General features: G+C 37.0%; 2 protein-coding genes across 2 annotated transcripts in view; one reads left to right on the forward strand and one right to left on the reverse strand.

Annotated features, from left to right (window-relative positions):
* The window catches only part of LOC122350865 (collagen alpha-1(I) chain-like), a 513,797-nt gene that overhangs the window by 121,099 nt on the left and 370,995 nt on the right, over window positions 1–21,703 (forward strand). The window lies entirely within an intron of this gene.
* Window positions 1–21,703, reverse strand: part of LOC122350867 (breast cancer anti-estrogen resistance protein 3 homolog) — a 57,324-nt gene that overhangs the window by 31,857 nt on the left and 3,764 nt on the right. Inside the window, 2 exon segments of the mRNA XM_043247630.1 lie at window positions 14,448–14,562; window positions 18,175–18,313. Of these exon segments, the coding sequence (XP_043103565.1) occupies window positions 14,448–14,562; window positions 18,175–18,264 (205 nt within the window). The 5' untranslated portion in view covers window positions 18,265–18,313.

Here is a 21,703-nt window from a genome sequence, read left to right on the forward strand (position 1 = left end):
GTTTGATAGACCTGTCTCCTGGCAGCAACAGAGAGAAACAATAAACAGACATTGGTCTCAAAGAGAGGGAACTCCATTCAGTCTGGCCACAAGACATGCAGATAAGGATCTTCCCTTGTTGTCTCCAAACGCATGTTTACTTCAGCATTCCACAGCCGCACGGAGACCACTAATTGGTGCAGTGAAAGTGGAAACTGATTTTATGGAATTATGGATGAGCTAGATTTGAAGGCATCACTCTTTCTGTTGAGTTTTCAAAGGAAATCGGGTATGCTAATATTCAAAATAGCACCGCTGATGTCCATAAGACTGTGACTTTTGTATCATTATTGGGGGGGGGGGCTTCAAATCAAGCGAAAACTGTGGGTGTGTGAGTTCAATGACCCAGACGCTGGATGAATGTGTGTACGTGTTGACCCCATTAAAGAGCGCTGTTAGGGTTATTCGGAGCACACATGCACGCAGCAGAGCTGGTGTTGCCGTCACCCTCTTTTGTCTCTTTTGTGATGAGTGAAACTCAATCTTGGACCCTGACAGCGCTTCTGTTTAAGGTCTGGCATGATCTCATTCCTTCATAGAGGGAGGGGGCTGATTTTATACTCAGACCCATTCCACAGCACCATTGGCCCCAAAATGTTCTTCGTCTGTTGCATTTATCTGTGCATTAAGTTCTGAGCTAGCAGCTCATATTGTTTGTGTTCTCTCATAATGTGCAGTGCTTCACGGGTCCAAAGGAACACTCGCAAGCTTCAAATGTGAGTGAAATTTGGCTTTGGTGAGTAAATAAAACATCTTGATTCATTTAAATAAAATAAAATTGTCAATTAAATGACTGACAGTTCCTTCCGTCACTGTTTATTTATTTGATATAAGCAATGTGACTTAATTAAAATGTAAAAGCAAATTGTAGATCTTTGTTTCAGTTGAGATAAATATGGGACCATTCCTGACATTAAGAATAACAAAATCACCCATTGCAATATTAACACATTTGTGAAAGGTTTCGCAGGCTGAATAGAATTCTGCGAGTTAGAGCTGCACCCATCATAATCAACCAGGCGCAGACACAGGCTCAATAAGATTTATTCTGTGGACAGTTTAGTTGATTATAGCCATGTAATAATAGGATATAGTTAAAGTAGGAGTGTTATAATATTGTCACATAGCTTTTTATAATTTAATTAAAATTTTAATTATTGTTCTGTTATTTGCCACAAAGGCTAATGTTAAGTTAGTATCTTGATTTACTGATGTATAAAACCACATTTCAGAAACAGAATTCTCGCTTTGGATGATTAAAGAATATGTGTGGCCTATAAAAACTACAGCATAGATGACAGAAATAAAATAATTGGAATTTTAATTAGTAATTGTCATAAAAATAAGAGAAAATAACTTGCAGCACTACTATGGCAGTGACCTGCGTTTGTTGCAAATAAGCAACATTTTTTTTGTAACAGAAATGAAAAAAATACATTTTCCAAAGAGTTCATTTTGGTCCCTTGCACGAGCTTCTGTGGAGAGTGGAAAGACATGGAAACTCCCTGGTAAAGCCCTGCTGGGGTGTTTGAACCTACAAACACAGTCACCTCCACCCCACAGATCCACTCATCCATGACCACCAACGTCCTGAATCAGCTTCTCATGTGACTGCTCATTTAATGTTGTTTTTTAGCTTAATTTTAGATTTAACAAACCCTAAGATAACAGTTGGGCTGGGTGTATAGCTTAGAACCTTTTGTTCTTAAAGGATAAGAAAATATATGCACTTAATCAGACTACGCCTGTCATACACCTGTAAATCATTTTTTTTTATTTGTGTTTATGTAACTCTACAAATTCTGGGTGTTCTGATGTATAATGACTAGATCCACAGAGCGGGTTTTTAATGGTTTGATCAGGGCACTTTGCAGTCTTATGAAATCCTGCTAGGAATACCTCAGCTGTATATTTATGCACCTGGAGCACCTGTGCGCTATCCCGGGGCCCTGAAACATGAGACTCCATTCACTGGTGCTGTTTTCATGTGGTGTGTAATGGCTAGGAGACATTAAAATCCACAGATCAGTGTTACTGAGTTATCATACTGGCTAGTCAGGAATCCCCTGTTGGTTTCAGATTAATCTCAGATCACATGTCTCAGAGAGTGAGGGATAGTCATGCTCATCTGAGAAGGCAGATCTGTGCTTCCTGTGTCAGGGGAAGTGAGGGGTCTGAGTCATAATACTCATATACACCACTGATTTTTGGAGGGCAACTGTGACCTTTCTAAAAATAAAAATAGGAGCAGAGTGGAAAAAGCTGGCATAGACTGACATCTGATTTTTTTTAAAGGATCAGATTTTAAAGGGAAGGCTCACCAGGTCCAAAAAGGAGGCAATTTCAAGAGGTATGATCATAAATCTTTCTTTTAATGTACATATTTCATGGGTAATTGTCATTTTAAAGGTATAGGTCACTGAAAAATGCCAGCATTTACTCACCTTTGTGTCTTTTAAAATTCATTTTACAAATGTTAATTATAAAGGGAACATAAAGTCATGCAGGCTTAGAATCACATGAGAGTGAGTAAATTATGACATTTTTATTTTTGGCCAATTCTTTAAAATATTTCCTCTCATCAAAAATGATGCCTTACTAAGATAACAAGCCAGTCAAATCATATTAATGTGCAATTAAACAGCCAAATAAATTTATTTCATTGTAATAGGCTGTGGTCATTTTTTTCTTGTGAGGAGATGTTTCATCATTAGCCCCAAGAGTCTTTAAATCAATGCTTTTTAATTACAGTTATTGTCTGGGATGGATGAATTTGAGTCAAATACAGTCACAGACAAAGTTATGGTCATATGGCGAACAAGCACTGTCTTACATTGTTTAATATATTAATAGTAGCAACACATAATATGGACACTATAATGTAAAATGTCCCTGTTATTTGTAACTCTTACATAAACCACTCTGTGTAATAGGAATCTGAAACATAAGTGATTTCCCTGCTCTCTGCCTAGGTCAAAAGGCCACTGTAGGCTAACATGGTGTCTAAGAGCACGGCATGGTGTAATTTTCAACATTTCAGCATGCAGTGAGGCAGAGAGACAGCTGTCAGCACTGCAGAAATGCAGAAATGAGTCCCCTGTGGCTCTAGATTACATATGCTAAACAATTAAACCATTAAATTTCCCTTCCTCCCCAGAGGTCATAAATATGCAAAATGCTCATTAAATGGTTCTTAATTAATGCATTGCTCTGCTATTTTCTCTGTAGACTCCCTATTGATTATCCAGTTCTCTTTCAAGTGCTTGTATTATTCTAGACTGACATGCCATCATATGACCTCACTCCAAAAATGTCAATCACAATAGCTCATTCTCCTTCTCTCTCTCTCTCTCTCTCTCTCTCAGTACTGCAAAGCACAGCTGGTTGCCGGCTGACATCATCTTCTATATCAAACACACTTATTTGCCTCAAGCTAATACAATGTTATGTTCAAAAATGTTAAAGTATCTTTGTTCTTCGGGAAAACCATTATTTTATTTCTTTTTAGACTGGCTTGTACACACTATATGGGTAACTGACCAAAATAATATTCACTTATCATTTATTCACACTTATTTTGTTCCAGACCTGTACAACTTACATTTTCTGAGCTGCTCTATTTAATGCAGTGAAAATGAATGGGAAACATGGGCATTCAAGGACTGAAAGACATGTGATAGAAGAAGTCCATGTAACTCATAATAAGTATTTACAGTAGCATTTATGGGTCAAACTGACTAGTTGTTAGTCACTGAAAATCTAGAAAATCTTGAATCAACAGCGGTAGCCATCTTTAACTTTTGGAGAAATGTTTTAGGTCTTTCACCCCTGCTGAGTTTTTGCCAATAGCCTATTGCTTGCTCATTTCACGTTGCTTTTGAAGGACTATCCTGAGGCAATTATGTAAAGGTATTAAACGGGTATAGATGTAGGAATTGTACTGGGTACAATAACAATCACAGTCAAGGTCACATTGTGTTTTTGTCATATTCAAAATGTGCATGCAGTACAAACAGTTTTCAAAGAGCCCTGACTCTCAGAGCAAAAAAGGTTAAACACATGAAGGAGGAGAATTCTCTGTGCATTTCAAAACAACAAGACGACTATTCTCTCTCTGGCCCTTTCACCGTTCAGCCATCCCCCACAGGAGTTGGTGGGAATCTCGTGAATAATGCAGTTCTCCTTTAATTAATTCAAACCTGCTTTTGTAACACAAAGACTTGAGTGAGAGAAGAGCAAGTGTAGGGTTTAAAGAGCTCTTAACACACAGCCATGCATCAACCATGATGGCCTGAAGAAGTGGAGAACACATTCTGAAGTTCTAATAGAACCAACCACTGAATTGAATTGTAGAACCACAGACCATATATGAGTTATAAGAATGGGGCAGACCTCATAACCTCATGTTGATGACTGCAGAAAGTTATGTTTTGTAAAGCTGTGAAGCTGTCTGAATTGTCCTTTTAGTGGTGGATATAAGGGAGATTAACGTCTGGTTTTCTAATTTCTGTGGTCATGTCCTAGGTCACATCCCTTTCTGGTATCCCTGCATGGATCATGTGAAAGTTACCAGGTGTAGTGGCTTTAAATTGTCATGACAGAAGTTGAAAAATTGGATTATAGCTTTTCACAGACAATGTAAGTACCACATTTTATCACATCTCTCATGATGATATACAAGCCTTGTGGCTATATAAAGTGACTTAAGAAGCAAAATGTATTTGAAAAGTTACAATAATTTAACAACAATGACATGTTCATAATTCTCTGATGTTGAAGAATGATCATGTAACATGCAGGTAAACTAATGAAATAGTTCATGATTTTTGGTTTGCTTTATAAATGTCCAATGTAAAAAGTCTGGGGTCAGTATTGGGAACATTGCAGTTGTGTTGCTGTCTTTGCAAGGTCAGAGAGCTCTCAGATTTCATTAAATAAATTTTAATTTGTGTTATGAAGATGAACAGAGGTCTTATAGGTTTGCAATGGCATAAGGGTGACTAATTAATCACATAATTTTTAATAAGCAGTTTGGAAATTAATAGTAAGAAATGTTACATGAGAACCAAATCAGCATTAAAAATGATTTCTAACAGTTTCACAATAATATTGTTTTGACTGTTTTTCTCATCATCATCATCAAAAAATTAAAAAATCTTACAGACCCCAAACTTTTCAATGGTAGTACTGCAGGTTTTAAGATGTAGCAGTTGGTCTACTTTTTGTAGAGTGAGAGTTCCAGTACTTCCTCTATGACGTCTCTATGTTTGTCTCATTGATTGAGAGTCCCATTGTCACTGATAATAGCAGTAAAGCAACAGGAGACAAAACAACTAAGAATGCACCATAGTTCCCCCAATGTGGACCACTCTGCTGCAAACAGAGAGAGGAACATATGGGCAACAATACATCAACATCTCTTCTCCGCCCCAGTGACAGACACAACACTTTCTGCTTCAACTCGGACTCCCGTACCAGTAGTCAACAGCCACAAATCAGGCCTGAGCGGTTCATTATGCAGTCCCAGCGCTAAGGCTTATCAGAATAGGAAGTGTGCAAATACATACAGAGTTGTGAACACACCACACGCCCCTTCACTGAAGGCGTGGAGCCAGTGGTCACATCCGTCTCTCTCAGCTCACTGTGCTAAAAGTAGATCATTTAAGATCTTCCAGTCCAATCACATGCAACACGACTGCTCCCTAATTACTGTAATGAGCATGTTGAGTGGAAAACACCACAAACAAACAAACACTAAGAGCAACGAAGGAGAACAGAATGAGGCCAAAACAAAAAGGGTCCTGCGTTGTCTGCTGGATTTTTTTTAGAAGTTATTAAGGATGTTTACATGGACAATCTTACACTGATATGCTTAATAAGATGACAGGTTAATTGACAACAATATATTCAGCATTTTATGTACTTATTCAATATGTGTATATCTCTGTACATTTTAATCATGAGCTCTTATGATATTATAGTGTTTTTATACAGGTAAACACACTCATTGATAGTTGTTTTTGTTATAATACAATCATATTCATAGCTTTCACTTGAATACACTATGGTCACACAATACAGCCAATTTCTAATGTTCTAAGTTCTTTTGTTGAGCAGGAAGGGGTGAGAGGAGATGTCAAGCCCCAAACCCCCTGCTACCCGTCAACGACGTGACCCACAGTGCTACATTCAGGCTGTGAGTCAACTAGCGAGATTTGTGACATATTAATCACAAATTTATTAAAGTCCTCAGCAGTGGCTGCCACTTTTTTTTCCACATGAGCAACTCAAAAGACAACAGATACTGCTGCTGTGAGACTTCATAATACACACACACACACTCTATCACACACCCACAGCAGCTACTGAATGTTACACACAAAGTGTCACAGTTAAATATATTTTATATTCAGCATTATTTATTTAGAAAGCCAAAATATCACTTAAAATCTACACATATGTATATGTACTCTAAATGCATTCTAAATAGATAGATAGAAACTTATATACATGCATAAATACATACATACAAAATTAGAAGAACCTTTATAAAACTTTGTATTTTTTTCTTACCTGGCAAAAGTTTGTAGCTTCTCCAAGTGTGTAAACCCTGAAATATTTTCCTTGTGCAGTCTGCTAGTAAGTGTTTCTCAGTTCCACAGTAAGCATAGCTACCTAGTGCACAGATTCACACTGACGGACAACAACAAGTTGAGCGTGAACGAAAATCCTGTTATGTTGCCACTGACCTCCCACTATGAACTGTGCCGGTGTTTCCCAAGCAGTCTTACAATCTCCTTCAAGTCCTTCTCTCCCCTGCTCACTCTCTCTCCTTAGTTCAGCCCCCAAGGGAGTGATTTAGGATTTCCCAGACACACCCTCTCCAGTGGGCGGGGCTTACAGAGTCATCTCACAACTGACTAGCCGGCCCCCTGCCCCTAGCAGCTCTCTCCTATGTCATGTGTCCAGCCCCAAACATTATTAACCTCCTTTTGTTCAAGTAAACTTTTTGGACAAGAATCACACGTTTCTGTTGCGCATCAAGTCAGTACTGAAAATGTCAATGTTAAAACTTTACATAGTCTAAAAATAGACGCCTCCTCTCATATTTTATACCTTATATGGTCAACACTGATTTATTCAACTGTTAACCATTAAAAAGCTTTTTCAGAAAAGGCTAATCAGAATGGCTAAATGTTTTTTTTTCCTGTTGTCTGTGAGGAACAGAATTTCCGTCTCTTTGTCCTTGGATTCCTTTTCATTGTCAGTGGGATGATAACAAACGACAGAGGCAGAGTTCCTTCCCGAATGATTCAGGCAGAGAGATGGGGTGCGGTGGGATCTGACTAAAGGCTGATGAGAGTGCGGTGATCATGCAAGTTTGTTTTGTCATTCAGTTGCTGTCTGAATGTTGTGCAAAACATTGTGCAAACATCCAGAACCATTTTAATACGTTTCTATTATTATAGGGTTGCGCTAGTGCCACAACAATGAATTCACTACTTACAAAGTGTGTGCACTAGAAACACTGAAAAGGATACATCTGGATTGAAATAGGCCTCCTTAAGTTACAGCACACCTGCCTAGAGTACCATTTGTCAAGTGTCAAAACCAGACATTGTCCTGAAAATAGAGATATATATCTGTCAAAGACACCACTCAAAGCACTGTTATCAATCTTCGGCTCTGTGTATTTAAACGTGCACACTTTGAAATTGAGCATTTATTATGTGACGGGCAATAGATCATTTAAATAAAGAGTTATGGTGAATCTGGCAACATGTCTGGTTTGTTCAGCCCTGGAGTTCTCAAGTAATGTAGTATAGACACAACCAAAGATAACAATATCCACAATGAATAAGACTGGCAATACAACTTCACGTGAAGTAATGCACCAAATTCTAATTGCACACCAACATTAGTAACCAACCAACCAAAATTTTATTTTTTTTTTTCCATTATTCAATTTTATTTATGCATATACTGTAAATAATATAAATCAGTCCTGCCCGCTACATGTGATGTCAGTCTCTACTTATATATTTTATTGCACAATCTCTAGTGCTTGACACATTTCTACTGTTTCATGACATTTATTGTCATACCCATAATGCCAGTGATTGAGAGCAGACATTCTTTGCTTAATCTGATGGTCTCATCTCCTTAGGCACCTTAATGTGGAGTCAGATCGCCTGACTGGACCTATATAGCCCCCAGCTGAACAGTTTTGACTAAAGGAGAAACACCTCATACATAATGGTTTGCTTGTAATAGTAATAGTCTGATGCATTCTGACAATATTATGTGGTTACAATATTAGCTTTTTAAAGCAATGATAAAGTTACAGTGATATCAATTTTCATTCTATGTATTTTTTATACACTTTAATGTTATCGATTTATTGTTGGGAATTATTTAAAAAAAATTTACCTTTGTAAATAATCGTCACACTTTCCTAACTTATAAAATAAAAAATAAAATTACACCTTAAAATCTTTTTGCAATGTAATTTTTGCAATTTGTTTCTTGTAAATATATTGCAAACAACACAGCTTATTGAGACATTATGTCATTATTGATTTTATCCGGACAAATTAAACTATTTTAGTTTCATATCAAAGCTAATTTTACCTCCATTTTTGAAGTTTAGTGAACAGTTTTGAATCATGTATTAAACTATTTTATGGATTTATGTGCTTTCATACAGGAACAAAAACACATCTTCGAATTGAATATCTAGATGAGCACAAGTCTGTGTCTCAGTCACAGGAAGTGCAAGGAATATAGATCTTGTCTAAATATTTTTTGCCTCTTTCTCCTTCTACTGGTTCCACCCAAGGCTGAGAGTAAGAACAGTTATCATAGTATGACATGCAATTTTGCCCCATTCCACAACATACAGTATAATCATCAAGGCAATGTTTTCAACAGGAAAATATGAATTTCCTCTTATGAGTGATTTTCTGAATCATAAAGCTGTGAATTGTAAATAACATGATAATGATCATTTTTGACATTTTTTGACACAAACAACCTTTACCACCTGAAAACAGATTATAAGAGTCTTTACAAAACGATTAGTTGTGCAAGCATAATTCCTTTTATGCACTTTGGGAGAATAATTTAAAAAAGCCTTATTAAACTGTGTTACTAGACAGAACCATGCTAAAATGTAAGCAGAAATTTGCCTCAGTCTTGCCGGCTTTATCTTATGCCTCAGATAAATGTGATGAGGAATCTGCTTGTCATGACTGGTATTTTCCAACACTGGCAAATAGCTGCTCAGCAGTGAGCACCACTACATCTGACCTCTCGGTTTACAGTCTAGCTGTCATCAGATGGAGTTTAGCTGCCACTTATACATGGTCAAGCACGGTCATATTGATGGACTAAGTGGCCACTGCTGACTGGCTGTCCGATTCCAGCCCCACATTCTTTCTTATATAAGTGTAACTCTATTCCAGGTCACCAGATAAATTTGGCTAGTGAAAGTAAAATGATCTTTACTAGGAAGAAGACTTCATATAGGCTATATTCAGAGTAGTATATTCAAATTCATGTGTAAACTCCATCTAATTTCACAACTTTCTGTAGGTTTTGTCAATATGAATTTTCTTAATAAGGATTCTTTAATATTTTATTGGCAGAACGATTGAAATTTTAACCGTTTAAAAAGGTATACACAACCCATTTAACTTACATATGATGTATTTCAGAGTAAAACAGGATATTTATTAAATAGCAATGAAAGACTAGGTTTTATACATTAGGATTGTAAAAGTGATTTCTGTATGACAGATGATTGAAACATATTTAAAAATAAATAGGAGGGCTTGAGGATTTCAGCCAAATAAGGAAAGCTGGCTCAAAGGTGGAGCAAGTTTTGATTATACATAATCCAAAGACATTTTATAACATCTTTTTTTTCTTTAGATTAATGGGCATTGATGACTCATTTGCAGTAAGAATAAGAACAGGGAAAAAATGATTTCTTGAATACCTCAGATGCACTTTTTCCATTAATGCAGTTTGTGTTTTTGAAATAAATCAAATGTGGCACCTGCTCTGAGTTGAGTCTTCTGGGCATGTTGTCAAACTTTGTAAAATAGCAACAAATCCTCTACCTAAAAAAGGTGACATTTGTCTAGCAGACAAGAGAGCTTAATTCAGGTATCTGAAAAGCTTTTTTTTAACAGAGCGGCAGCAATGACTGCTTTATACCCCAGTATCATCCGTCATGAAGATGTATTTTGGGCACATATCAAATTTCAAAACAGAGTTTTTTTTAAGAGGGGCCCAGCTGTTGATTCTGGCCTGGATATGTGTTTACGTTTCTGAAATGCTGGCACTGAGCTGGATGTGACTGAGGGGTGAGGGAGCTGATGCCAACTGTACTCTCACACCCAGTATGAGCGCAAAGACAGGGAAGAGTTTCCCACAAAACGCCCAAGAAACGCCCAGAATATATCCTAGAGACACCCTGGGCTTTCATCTGACTATGATGACTTTTCTCACGTTTTCTCACAAGGCTCAGCCCAGGATCTCAAAATATTTCGAATTATGCAGCTTTTTGTAATGCTTATGCTGGATTAGGGTTTACAAAGAACGAGCGCTTAATGAAAGAACTGCATAATTGGGTTTTAATTTGAGCGTATATCCACTCTGTAATTCAACAATTTTCATACTTAGTCTTAATCCTAGTTTCTGCAACTGCAAAAAATAACGAAATGAATAAAATAGAATAATAATAAACTAATTTATGAAACCGACCATTGCAGAATGCATCGCTGACCTTGGATTTTATGTAGCTCAGAACTGCTTATGTGTGGAATTTTATATACTGTATGGGAGCATCCCTTTGAACGAATCTGCAATCTGCACTGAGAGCAGGGAAGGCAGTGAGCCAACCACCCATTTAACAGCATGCTTCATTTAATAGCATACTCTAGCCCTTCTACACAAAAGCAGCCTGTCATCACTGAACATCACTGCAATGCCGTGTTGCAAATACATGCGAGTACTGTGTTTATACATTGGCGCATACTTTTCAACTATGCAAGAAGCACCAAATAAAATAAAGCAGTGCCTGAAGCTAAATGACTACTGGAATCAAGAAAAAAAAATCATCATTTAGATCATTACTCTCAAGTTAATGTCAAACTTCTTTTTCTTATAGGAAACACAAAAGATATGTTTTGAAGAATTTGCATACGACTAAAACATTGGCTTTCAAGCTCCAAAAAAAGTACTGTTCATATATGTACCATAAAGTAGTCCATATGCCGCACTGTGGCTTTAGAAGTCACACAGACATTTTTTCTTCTGCTGAACACATTTTTTTTCATTACAGATGTTACATGGTTGGAACAACATTCGAGAAAATAAACAGACTTTTCATTTTTGGGTGAACTGTTTAATTTTAAATTAAAATTTGCACTTTAGCAGGTTGAAATTCTTGGTAGATTTATTTCAGATAACTATAAAAGTAAAAGAGTAAGAAAAAAACATTAAAATCTGAAAGGACATTATTTACTCTTAAATAATGTTCTTCTATGTGGCACTATATTTGAAAACAGCTGTTAAAATAATATTACCCGCTGTCCAGGAGAAAACCATAATTTCTTATGAAACTAACAAGATATTTTCCACAGGGCCGCAGCAGCAACCAATCTTACTGAAAACTTACTGTCAGTTTTTAAAAGACATCTGGTCTCTACTGGCATGGCCAGATTTAACCTCTTTGCTCTGAGGAAGGTGGTCTATGAAATTGCATGTGTAACATTTGCATTTCTCACAGGAAATGAGGATTGCAGGAGTTGAATGGAGATGCTACTAGAATGGGCTGTTAAAGGTGTCGAACCCTGTTTAATCAGACCACCTATTGAGTCCTTAAACAGCCAAAACATTTCAGGAAACAATAGTTATTGTCCTCAAGCACGGGACCATGCCAGTAGAGACCAGACGTCTTTTAAACCCTGACAGTAAATTTTTTCGACTGCTTAAAGCTTTTGCTTATACTATAACCCTTTGTAAGTTTGTGCTACAGACTACTTGAGTTGTAATATTAAATAACCCATGTATTTGTTCAAAAGCTGTTCAGCATTCCTATTGGTTAAAAAAAATATAAACATTTTATTTGCAAAGTCGCTGATCCAAGACATCCAATTCAACAACCCATTTTCTTAAGTGTCAGGGTCTCTATAGCAATGGAGTAAAGGCAGTGTGTTATGCCTGGGAAACGAGCCTCGGCCTGTCAGGCCACTGTTTGTATGTGTGTGTGTCTTGACATGCTTTTTAAGGACTTAATTACACACATTGGAAGGGTGCCCCCACAGCAATGCTGACTGCCGGGATTGTGGGAGGGGCGAAAGAGTTTATAATCACCTGGCAGCTCCTGCTCACAACAGCGTGTGTCTGCTCCTCCTCTGCATAGACACGCGTCTGTGTGTGTTTGACTGAAGGGTAGGGGTGGCAGTGTTGCCAGATTTTGCAAAAAAAAAAGATTTTGTTCAGAAAAAGGGACCTGATTTACAAAAATAAGAAACATAATTGGTGGTAATAGATTAAGTATAATTACTTATTCCTTTTATTTTATTTAAAATAGAAAAAAAATATTCTTTTGCATCTCTTTTTTTGTTTCTTAATAATATTACAGAAAAAAAAAATTGTGCATACAGCTGGCTATCTATATCACTTGAGCAAAAGGCATTTTTGACTATGGCAATTAATGATAAAATGTAAAATGTGGAAGAATTTTTCATGGTGGTTTCAGACTACCACCATACTTTATTGTACTATGTAGAGAAAGCGCTATTAAATATGTTACTGTATTTTGTAAATAAACCCCATAAAAACACAACCTGCAATTGCCCACATTTATAAGAAACTTTATTAAAACTATGACAAAGAAGTTTTTTTTTATTAATAATAATAGTTAAACTTCCACATTGTTTCAAAGTAGCTTTACAAATTGTGACCTAATGTCTAAAGCCCCCCATAAGTGACTCTGGCAAGGAAAATAAAATGCAATTAATGTACAAATTGTGCTAATTATTGTCTAGTTATACAGTATCTAATTCAAATGTTCACTGAATAACTTGAAACCATTTTCATTATGTTAGTAAGGCAATGTTTAAACTTTAAGGATAACAATTAGATTACTTTTTTCAAGTCCACGCTAAAATATGCATACATGGCAACTCTGAGGGTGGATAGTCTAATGGAAGGATGTCTTTGTGTGTGAGTGTGTGGAAGCAAGTCCATTCATGACTCATTATCGGTGTTGACAGTAAATGCTTCTTATGTTTCTGAGTGCTCTCTGATGAGCCAATATCTCCATAGTTTCGGCACGCTGATTAGATGAGTATCATTTTCAAGGTTTCGAGATGACTCCTTGAAGATCTTGAGAGAGCATAATTATGTTTGTCTCAGATTAAAACTTTTCCACCAAGCTGAACTGGCATCGACACTACCATTACATGCACACACACACACACTGAAATGCTTCACAGGGATCTATCCCACAATCCAGTGCTCGCGTTTTGTGAGCTAATCCCTTGAACTTCTCTTCCACCCTCATTATACCCTTGCTGTGATTAATGAAGCTCTTCAATGGCAGGCTTTACACATGGACGGACACAGTCACAGGCTGTCCAGTAGAAGTAGGGCTATGGAGCAGCAGACTCGGCCCAGCCAGAGAAAACATCCACAAAGAGATAAGCTCCTGCCTCTGTTTTCATCACTGTGGTTTATGAGGAGGTGTGTGCATGGAGAGAGATACTTTAATTGCTGGTTTAGTCCTTGAGTTTAATGATTCTGTTACACCTTTTTTTTTAAAAAGCCCATAAAAGTAGCAGACGGCACGTCAGTTCAGTCAGTAGCAACCCCCGAGCAGCTATTGCCTATATTGCCTATATCTATAAAGCCTGTACCTACACTACCATTGAAATGTTTAGGGTTCGTAAGATTTACATTTTTAATATTATTATTTACTTTTTTGAAAGAGAATACATTTTCACAAAGATATATTAAACTGATCAAAAGTGACAAAAAAGACAATGTTACTAAGTATTTTTATGAACAAGAATGCAGTTCTTTTGTACTTTCTATTCATCAGGAAATACTGAAAAATATGTTTTCAATAATAAATGAAAAACCTGAGCACCAAATAAGCATATTAGATTTCTGAAGGATCATGTGACTGAAAATTCAGCTTTGCCATCAGTGGAATTTTAAAATATATTTATTTCAAATTCTATTATTATTCCACAATTTACTGTTTTTACTAACTATGCTTTATTAAATACATTTAGCCTTAATGATCACAAGAGGCATTTTTGAGAAATCTTACTAGCCCCACTAACCTGTAAACAGTAGAGTACTTGAGTGGGAAAAAGACCGGGACTGACCTCTTTTTGTTTCACGCTCTCGCAGCACTTGGATACTGGAGAGAATGTGGATGCGATGGAGACGACTTTGGACCCCCATACCCAACAGATCAATCTCTGTAAGGTGCAACAAGTCCTAAAGAGAGACAAAAACACAGGGTTGAAGTGGTTTAAATGTGTGGTGAGAATGACAAGGGCTAGAACTAATGGCCATCTATCACTCGCACACAAAAACAAACATCAGAAAAGTGTACGGTTTAAGCTAGCAGTGTGTCATTATGGCTCGTGCTCCGCTACTCCTCAAAGTCAGGCCTTGTGTGGCTTTCAAAACAATACATTCCTTCTGCTTCTGACACGACAAAAACGCTCGGCTATGTTTTAGACGCCATCTCTGCTTTCATTGTTCCTGGCAGAACAAAACAAGAGCTGTTTAATTGAAGGTTACGTGCTATTTTCTGCTGTTTAGTATTTACAGTGCACATGCCAAAGCATTCCTTTCAAAATAAACAGTAACAAACATGTGCATACTGGGTTATTTGGGACTGCCCATATTTTGTCGATGCAACTACAATTGGTTTGCTCAGATTTTTGTGGCTGTATTCCAGTTTGCATACTATCCATCCTAAATATGCAAGATTTAAATTTGTTTGTGCCTTGAAGTTAGCTATTTCTGTGGATTGCAAAGAATGTATCCTTTAATTAAAATGCCAAAGATCTCAGTACGGAAATTATAAAGAATGTAACATTGAATTAAAAATGCAATTTTGAAGTAGAACGAATAGAGCAAAATGTAATTTAAAATGTCCTGGTAATCTTAGTGCTGTTCATTCTCATTATTCAGAGGCCTTTACCAAGTCATTCGTTAAGCATAGCTATGAGGATCTGTGTGAAATCTGTTGAATTGGTGCAGCGAGGTGAAGCAGTGTTGATCTAACTTTGGAGAAACAGATGCATGCTGCATTGCTCTCTTTGTGTGTTTTATCTTATCTGCTCCAATGGTTTCATCGAATGGATTCGACCCATAATCTCCTACATCAGCAGCAAGCACTCTTTCCCACTACCATGTCTTAACAGGATAGTTTGGGAAGCATAAAGAGGATGGTGGACAGGGATGGACATAGAGGCAGACACAAAGAAATTCAGAGAAAGACATAAGGCCAGAGTTTGGAAGAGAGAGGGGTGAAGGGATGGAAAATGAGGGGATAACATGATGGTAAGGGCCCATTGTTCATCTGCTTTCAACCCACAGCTGAATCTAACAAGCCGTGACAAATCCTCTGCCCCTCAAACTCTTTATTTACCATGTAGTTTCATATCAGTCTCTCATGCTGAGACTTCAAAAACATGTCACCAAGCATGCAGCTATTCAGACACCTCACCTTGTGCTGGCAGGTAGATATAAGAGATGTGCTACTTTGTTGTTGTTTTGCCAGCAGCTTTGTAGATCTAAAGCCTTTGTCCTATGAGGTGGGTGTTTTGCATGTGTTTGTGTACCCACAGATACTCATGAAACACACATAATCTAAGCATTACCAGTTGCCCTTATAAAAACATCCATGGTACAGTAATGATATCAGATGATAAAACTATGGTACTTTGATATGCTAATAGTGATGATGGTACTAAATGCAGGTTTATACATTCAGAATTTAACTGACAATGCTTTTAAATTGAATTTTCATGAACAGGATACAGAATTGAAATTTAAAACAGAATTTATGGTAGTTTATGGACGTTTGTGTGTGTGTGTGTGTGTGTGTGTGTATCAGTCACTTAAGTGGGTCATATGATAAAAAGAAGATTATTTTGTGTATTGGTGTAATGCAATGTGCTTATGTGCTTTAAGTTTCAAAAAACACATTATTTTCCACATACTTGACATTTCTGTTTCTCCTCTAAGCCCAACCTTCTGAAACGGGTTGATTTTTACAAAGCTTATTGTTCTAAAAAAGCTGATTGGTCAGCTATCCAGTGCATTGTGATTGGCCGAATACGTTTGGTAGAACTGTTACACGATTTATCATAATGTCATGCCATGTCCCGGCGCTATGACATCAGACAAGCTAACACATTGCAAACGAGTAGGGGTGTAACGATACACCAATGGCACGGTTATGCCAGGGTGCGGACAAGCCATAACTTTGATAAAGAATATCTCTTTGTTTTCAGACTTCTTATCTATGCACTAACAGCTTGTAACACTCCAAAGAGAAAGAAAAACCTGAAATCGCATCATTTGACCCCTTTAAATCAGTTATAAACTAAAGGCAAAACACCACATTCATCACTGGTTAAAGTGGTAATGGATACTTAATGGCTGTTTTATTGGTGCATTCTTCGTCCAGGCTTTACCCTGCACTCCATTAGTGAGTTGGAATCACTGAAATACAATTCACCATTAATGTGCAGTGCACAGTGAGCCTAGTGAGTTGCCTCAGAGTCAACACTGCTGTTGTTTCTGTTTAACTGTTCATTTCTTTTTTCTAGTGCTTTTGTTCTTGCAAAAGAACAGAAGGGAGTTGGTTAAATTGTGAAGTTGATAACTGTATGGAATACAGTGACATACATCTTGTTATTTGTGGGGCATACAATTAATTATTTCGAGCAGCTGGACTACTTTATAGGGCATCGGGGCTCATGTTGTGTGACAAGTGGTGATGGACATTTTCCATTACATACAACTATCATGGTTCTAAATAGAATAAAAAATTACTCTTTTTTGATGTGCAAATGGAATCATTTAGGGGTGATCCTGCTCCTAAAGGGAAACCTTCCTGCAGCCTTCCTGTTCTTCTGCAACCTGCTTCGACAGAGCTAAGTTCTTCGAAATTCTGAAAAGCTTAGTTAATTTAAGTGTATTTAATTATGGAAGTTTACAGGAAGGTGATTCCCAAGGAAATACATTGGACAGCCCTGTACTAATGTAAATGAAATACCCCCAAAAAACTGAAATGGAGTATTAGGGTTATGATACTATGATGAACATAAAAACATAAAAAAAATTCACTCTCCTTCTGAGTATTTAAAAATTACATCATTCATCTAATATTTCCTCTTATTTTAGGCATTTTAGGCATTACTTTAGTTAGGTTTAGGTGTAGAGATATGGTCAAGACAAAATTTTTGAATTAAAATATTAAAATATGTATACCTAGAAACACATCGAACTCCGCACAATCAAAATGTACATTTATAACAACACAATCATAGCTATTCTGTCAAATATTTTTGTATAAATGTAGAGTGAGGATTATTTGTGGGGTTAAAGTATTTTCTTGACAGTAGCTTTAGAAGTGAAGTTTAGCGCTATAGTCAGTCAAGCGTGCATACTGGTATCTGCTACGGAAATACTTTCAGAATCAGTATTTTACTGCTGTTTTTGTACGCTCTTACATTCCAGGTGAAGTGTTCTGCCAAAAGTGCATGGCTGAAAATACAGATGTCAGATCAGCCGGTCTAAATTCAGTGAGATGCTTTGAACGGAATCACAGCGTGCTTTCCCAAGTTCAGCCACAAACTTTAGATTTCACTTTTCTGTAATGTTTGCTGCTTTTGCAAGCTCAGTTTGACTGACAGCTCTATAAATAGTTTATGATTTATAATAAAGACAAGCTCACAGGCAGTCATGCGATTTAAAATAATTGTGTTTGAATAATTGCATGATACAGTGTGCGGTATGCAGCTCTGCATGCATGTGTGTATAAGCATGTGCGTGTGTGTCTAAACTCACAGTGTGTGCTGACTTTACCTCCACTCCATCATATTCTTCATCAAATAGCGTGCAGTACTGAGGTAGCCCCAGCTGACTTAGCCATTTCGAGATGGACATGTGCTTCATAATGGAAATGTATTCAAATGCTGCTTCAAGAATCCCTCCGTATGGAAGGCTGGAAAAAAAAAGCAAAGCATTATTTGCATTAATATTGTGATTTACTGAATACTGTTTCAAATAGACAGGAGATACATTTTGGGTCATGTCTCACTGATCCAAATCACATTAGGTTATTTCTTTATATAGCATGAGGAGTTATGTGACACATGACATTTGAGTCATTTTTGAGCCTTGCCTTCAGACAAAAATAAAACAAATTGTACAGAATCTTCTGCCCTTTAGATTTGACAGCTCATGCTGGAAGCTAAAAAAACATTACAGGGGTTGCAACATTCTGTCTGCACATGATTCTCATTGAACCCTGGGGGTCCGCAAAAAGAAAAGTACATGGTACTTAAGGTGAGCAATGCAGTCCTAAGAAATGTAATAAGCAGTTTGCACGGTTTCATTATGATTAATGTGATTCACAATGCATTTTTGTGCACGAGTGTGTGATGGGTGGAGCACATGTATATAAATGCATACATGCAGTTTGGATGTGTGATTGCATGACTCTGGATATCCTCCCTCTTACTGACTGTGAAAACACACTATGGATTTATGGAGTTGGCGTAGGCTTTAATTACCATATGAACCAGCTCTCCTTAGTTTAATAGTTTATTTATGATAAGGCAGCATTTCTACTCCTTTTTTCTTTCAAAAACTCTTAAGTATGATTGGTCACATCACCAGACGTTTCTTTTCTAAAAGACATAATCTGTGTGGGCAGTTATGCACAGATCAGAAAGATGTATGTCTTCTTTTTAAGGCATGAATTCTAACACAAACAAATGACCAACAAAATGCAGAGGAGTTGAATTATTAAATAAGTTGGATGAGGCAGCAGAGTGTTTTTTCAAATCTTGGCATGATATGTCCAATCATTTAAAAGATCACCCAAAGAGGAGGCCATTACAGTTATTAATATGTGTGTGTGTGTGTGTGTGTGTGTGTGTGTGTGTGTGTGTGTGTGTGTGTGTGTGTGTGTGTATCAGAGAGAGGAGAGAGAAGAGAGATACAGAAAGAGTGTGTATTTATAGATTGTATGAGCTCCAGCTAGAAAGCAGAAGACCATGTCACCTTGCCTGAGAGAAGTGCTTTGTCAAGGGTTACTTCTGCCAAAAAAAGAATCAACTTCACAAATCATATCAAATAATCATACCCTAAATATCATCTTGTGCTTTATTTAGTGCCTCATCATGACAGGGACATAGATTCAGAAATATGACTGCATGTAATATTGCTCCTACACCTTGTATTTAAATACAATACTTCCAGTTACTTTGTCAGAAATAGTTTCAAACCTAATTGTAGCTGCATGTCTCTGACCAATGAGTGAATGATTCATTGAATTGCTCGTATTTTTTTCAGAATTAGTTTTCAATGTGTGTTTCAATTAAAGAGTAGAAGAAATTATTCATTGGCTCACTCATAAACACACCTGTCACCACCTACTGGAATATGAATGTAACTTGTAGCATATTCCACTGTTGTAACTGCAGGTGTTGTAGTTATTATTAGGCATACTTGAGTATGAGCAATAAAATAGCAATGTGTTTTCATTAGTTAGCAGCATTAATTATATTTCTGTTTGTTCTGCCCCTGCATTGATGAGACATCCTTGGGCCTACAATATGACACAAAATTTAAATACGCCTTGAGTTTAACTCAATAGTCATCTGTCTGCTTCAGCTGTCTCTTTTATGAACCTGCAGTATTTTATGCAGACATGCACCAGTTATGAAGATCCTGATGTCCCTGTTTTCTAAGCAATCAACTTTCATCCACTCTCACACAATGGGCAATAAAAGCAGCTGTGGAAGTGGTGTAGCATGGCTCATAAAACACTGCTGGGGCAATACGGCAAAAAAAAGTTGCAGTTGATCCAATATAGCTCACAGGCCCAGCTGTGCTCGCAGTCGGCATCCTATCCCTGGGGTAAAGCAATCAGAGGAGTAGCTTGTACAATTGTGGGGAAGTTTATTCCTGTCATGAATGTCAATGCCCCTGTGGCCACACGGAGAGATGTATGGCGGGTCTCACACCTTAGAGGACAGGTTGTTTAACTGACAATAGAAGACTGACTGTCCTTGCAGCACTTAAACCAAACAAATGCTTTTATCTTTAAACAAGGGATAGTTGATTCTGTTTATATAATATTCAATCCATTAGCTTCACAGTTTAAATTATATTCAAGCCATTAGGTCCAATACACAGTTTGCTGTTTAGTTTCAAGCCATTAAATCCATTCCACTTGCCATTTGTACAATTAATACATTCACTGAACAAACTAAAAGTAGCTTTTAGCCTTTTACTGAATTTACTTATTCAGCCAAATTGTAAGCCAATTTGTCAATTTGACACAAGTAGATGTGAAATGAAGTAAACAAACAGCATGTAGAGCATTTGAGACAATTGTGTCATTCTTCCTCATTAACATACAAATTATATACATTTTTATATACTAAACAAATTTTTGCCTCATGTAATAAAGTTGAAGGTGGATGCCCTTTCTGAATCATGATGATGATGATGAAGCACAGTTATTTGGAATATTCATTCAATAGACTTATGCATCTGCATGATCCAATCTTCTTAAAAGCCATGATACATCCTGACATGGCTTAATCACATTTAGGGTTTAGTATACACATGCACTGACATATCAATGTCATATATGCCTGTGAAGCTTCACCATCGATAGAGTGCAGGACAAGATCATTTTCATCAACATATTCTTCCTGCACTCCTTTAAGCTTCAATATATAATCTGTTCCTTTACTAAATGCTTCTGACTACAATTCAATATGCTGTAGCATTTGCTGTTGCCGTGGTGTCTATATACTGTAAATACTGGGTCAAAATTAGAAAAGCATGCAACAGGAACTAATTACTGCACACTGCGGGCTGGAGACACGTGAAGTCACACACTGTGTTGCTTTGAACATCCTGTTTGGGAAACAGAAGCCCCCTTCCTGTTTCCTCTGTTGTGGTTGCAGAAACAAGAGACTGCCTGGCTCCTCAGCAATCCACTGACTTTGACTTTTAATTTTGAATTTACTTTCATATATTACATTTTTTCTTTTATGTTTGCTGTTTTTATAGTGAACATCCTTAAATATTGATTATTTTGTATTTAATGACTCTGTTTTAGACTAAAATAGGCATTTGTATAAAACAAAGTATTTTAATCTGGTGTTTTTATATTTATAGGTATATATAATTTGCTAGATGCACACATGTTCTGCTACATGCAAGGGTCACAAAAGAGACACACTATTTTTGCACAGACTTGCAACTTTTAATCAGCTGGTCCCATTTATACAGGTATCTTAGCAGAATAACCATGACTACAAATATGTCGCACTAACATCTGAGAACCAGAAAATGTACAAATATAGACTAC

This window comes from Puntigrus tetrazona, chromosome 8, assembly GCF_018831695.1.
Source record: "Puntigrus tetrazona isolate hp1 chromosome 8, ASM1883169v1, whole genome shotgun sequence".
NCBI classification, from domain to species: Eukaryota; Metazoa; Chordata; class Actinopteri; order Cypriniformes; family Cyprinidae; genus Puntigrus; species Puntigrus tetrazona.